We start from the raw sequence: 3370 nt of genomic DNA, 5'->3' as shown, positions 1-3370 counted from the left end.
ATATATATATATATATATATATATATATATATATATATATATATATATATTCTAATATATATTTATATCTTTAGCTTAGATTTATATTATATCCAGAGTTATAAAGGTTATAAAATTTTTCTCATTTTAATCATTGATTTGAACAAATAACTTCAATTCAACTAATTGATAGTTGATTCGAGCAAATTCAGTCGAAGAATATTTAATTGCCGATTGATATAAGCAAATTCAATCGATTCAATCGAAGAGCATTCCATTATTGAAGATTACATTTGATTTTGTAAATAATGTTGTTTTCATCGATCTTCGATAGAATTCATTGAAATCAATCGTTAATTAAACAATCTTTAACTGAATTGATTTATATTAATTGTTAATTAAATACAGTAATTAATTAAAAAAAATAATGACTCGCAATTCTGATTGTATTCTTAGTTTAGATTTGTATACAATTATTTTAATCGGACATGTTACTAGTGTATCTTCTTTTCTTTTTCAGATTATGTGATATTGTTAGCTGTACGATTCAACCATTTACGGACTCTTACACGTACACGTTAGGATATCTGCTAGCGTGGGCTGTTGTGTTGGACATTTGTGCAAATGCTCATGGCGATTTACGGTATCAATACGCCGAAATATTGAAGTGAGTATTTGCATACATATATTTACTTTCACGCACTATTTGTGTAATGCCATATTCTCCTCTCCTATCTCTTGTGTAACTTTGTACTATCATGTACATAACATGTATCATGAATTCTAGGAACGATCTATTCCCTTGCCTGTTGAATAATATCTTCAAGTTGATGCCCGTGGAAGTGTTGCAAGATAATAAAAATAAGGCTGTAAAGCTGCTGGAGATCTTTACCACTGCCCCCTCATTTAATTTTGGAGGTACTACTAATATTGATTACACATATAAAATATATTGTATCATATTGTCTTATATATCATGTTACATATTATTACAGAAAGTTGGACGGAATGTAGATTGGATCATATTGTATGTTGGTTGTATACGAACTGCCTGCGGCACCTGCCAGTATTAGTTAGACAATGGTGGAGTACGGCCGATAGCAGAGTTAGTGCGACGATAGAGAAGATTACGACTCATTATGTCAGTCCTGTCCTTTGCCAAGAAGAGCTTCTTAACAACAGATTAGTCAATATGGAAAATATGCAAGTATGTTCATTGAGAGTCTCTATGCATTTTCAAACTTGACCAGTCTAATATGCTTTGATCAATCTAATATGTTTTGTTTTGTTACAGGTGAAGGTGCATCCGACAGCAAGGGAAGTAATCGCGTTGTACCAAATGGATGACACCAAATTGGAATTAAGTATTGTGCTACCACCAAATCATCCATTAGGTACTGTAACAGTAGAACCCGGTCAACACGCGGGTGGCACGGCAAACTGGCGAAACTGTCATATGCAACTTTCTATATTCCTCACCCATCAAGTAAGAGTTATTATTATATTACACTCGTAACATAATAATTGTAACAACCTGAAAGATCTATATATTGCGATTATATTTCTTCCTACAGAATGGCTCTGTTTGGGATGGTCTCATAATGTGGAAACGCAATTTGGATAAGAAGTTTGCAGGTGTCGAAGAATGTTACATATGCTTCAGTATTTTCCACATCAGCACATACCAAATACCAAAGTTGTCGTGTCACGCTTGTCGTAAGAAGTTTCATACTCCCTGTTTGGTAAATATATATTATATTAATATAAATTATTTCTCTATGAGGTTGATATAATATTGTTAAATTATTCTCTTTCTTCCAGTACAAATGGTTCAACACGAGTCAAAAATCCACCTGTCCAATATGCAGAAGTGTGTTTTAATGCAACTTGGATACAAGTTTTTCTACTTGATTAACGACATTGACAGTATAAGTTGAAAATAATGCGTCCTGTAAAATAAAATTAATTTAACGATTTTTGCTGTAAAAAAGCTAAATAATCATAAGAACTATAATGCATTAAATTTATTGTAAAGTAATGTTAAAACTTCAACAGAATAATAAATCAGTCAGCTGGATAGACATTTCTTTAATGTAGATGTATTCTCTCTCAGGATAACAAGTAAAGTATTGTAAAGCAATCACTGCGATATGATAAATATATATGATATAATAAAAAAAAATATATATATATATTTATATAATATATATATTTATGTAATATAAATATAAATATATATATATATATATATATATATATATATATATAAAATATATATAAATATATATATTTTTTTAAAATATGGGTTTTACAGAATCCTGTGTATCTTTTGCTATTGATCATCAAATAGAAATTTATTGACAAATTTTCCTTTGTCACTGTTCATTTTTCTCTATATATATGTTTATAATATATTTTTAATATATATTCAATAAAAAGAAAAATCACACACACACACATACACACACACTTAATCAATACTTTACTGTATTTTTCAATGAATATTTACATTAGTATTTTGAAAAAAACAATTATTCTGATAAATTATAAAGAATTTATTTCTATTATTTTTTTTATATTTTAAGAAATTTTATTTTTTTTATATTCTTGGAAATTGTTCTAGGAATCTGTAACTCTATTTCTAGTTGCTTGCAATTTTTAGTTATAAAAAATTCAATTGCAAAGTGATAGATTATCATTAAAGACAGTTTATTCAAATTATGGATAAATTATATCCCAAAATATACTGTCAGCATTGAAAAGCTATAGTTTATGTTACATATATTATAGATTTTCAGCACTATTAATAATTTTGAAACATAGCCAATCTAGATATATCTAAAAAATAGAGTATCTAAAAAATAGAGTATCTAAAGTAGACTTATCAGCAGTATGCACTCTGTGAACATATACAGGGTGTCCCGGATCACCTTCACAATTTCTCGTAAGGACGTAGAGCAGATTGAGATAAATATAAAAGTCCCATACCGTTTTGCGATATTTGCAATAATAGTCGAAATATTAATTAAAGAAGATTAGTGAATGATTACGCGCGATATGGTAGATGAGATGCAGTGGCGCCGTCTGCCGTCGTATATTTATACATTAAGTCAAACTGAACAAAAAAATTCTCTATCATTTTGCAAATGACCACATAGATTTTTAGATATTAATTATAGAAAATTTATATATTATAATACACAATCATGTAACAATTTTCTTTAATATCTAAAAATCTATGTGGTCATTTGCAAAATGGTAGAGGACTTTTTTGTTCAGTTTGACTTAATGTATAAGTATACAGCGGCAGACGGTGCAGCTCATCTACCACATCGCGCGTGACCAATCTTTTTTAATTAATATCTCGACTATTATTGCGAATATCGCAAAA

The 3370-nt window shown here is 28.9% G+C and overlaps 1 protein-coding gene across 1 annotated transcript in view; it reads left to right on the top strand.

The window, feature by feature from the left end:
• Positions 1-2058, top strand: part of LOC116848981 (E3 ubiquitin-protein ligase listerin) — a 6829-nt gene extending 4771 nt beyond the window's left edge. Inside the window, exons 4-9 of the mRNA XM_032825675.1 lie at positions 500-646; positions 767-897; positions 975-1186; positions 1274-1465; positions 1554-1721; positions 1801-2058. Of these exons, the coding sequence (XP_032681566.1) occupies positions 500-646; positions 767-897; positions 975-1186; positions 1274-1465; positions 1554-1721; positions 1801-1860 (910 nt within the window). The 3' untranslated portion in view covers positions 1861-2058. The remainder of the gene's footprint in view (positions 1-499; positions 647-766; positions 898-974; positions 1187-1273; positions 1466-1553; positions 1722-1800) is intronic.
• Positions 2059-3370: the final 1312 nt, after the last annotated feature.

The sequence above is a fragment of the Odontomachus brunneus genome, unplaced genomic scaffold (assembly GCF_010583005.1).
Source record: "Odontomachus brunneus isolate Ranch 3 - 2012 unplaced genomic scaffold, Obru_v1 Obru_scaffold_103, whole genome shotgun sequence".
Taxonomy (NCBI): Eukaryota; Metazoa; Arthropoda; class Insecta; order Hymenoptera; family Formicidae; genus Odontomachus; species Odontomachus brunneus.
Note: the sequence above shows the minus strand (reverse complement) of the source record. Positions and strands in the feature narration are given on the sequence as shown.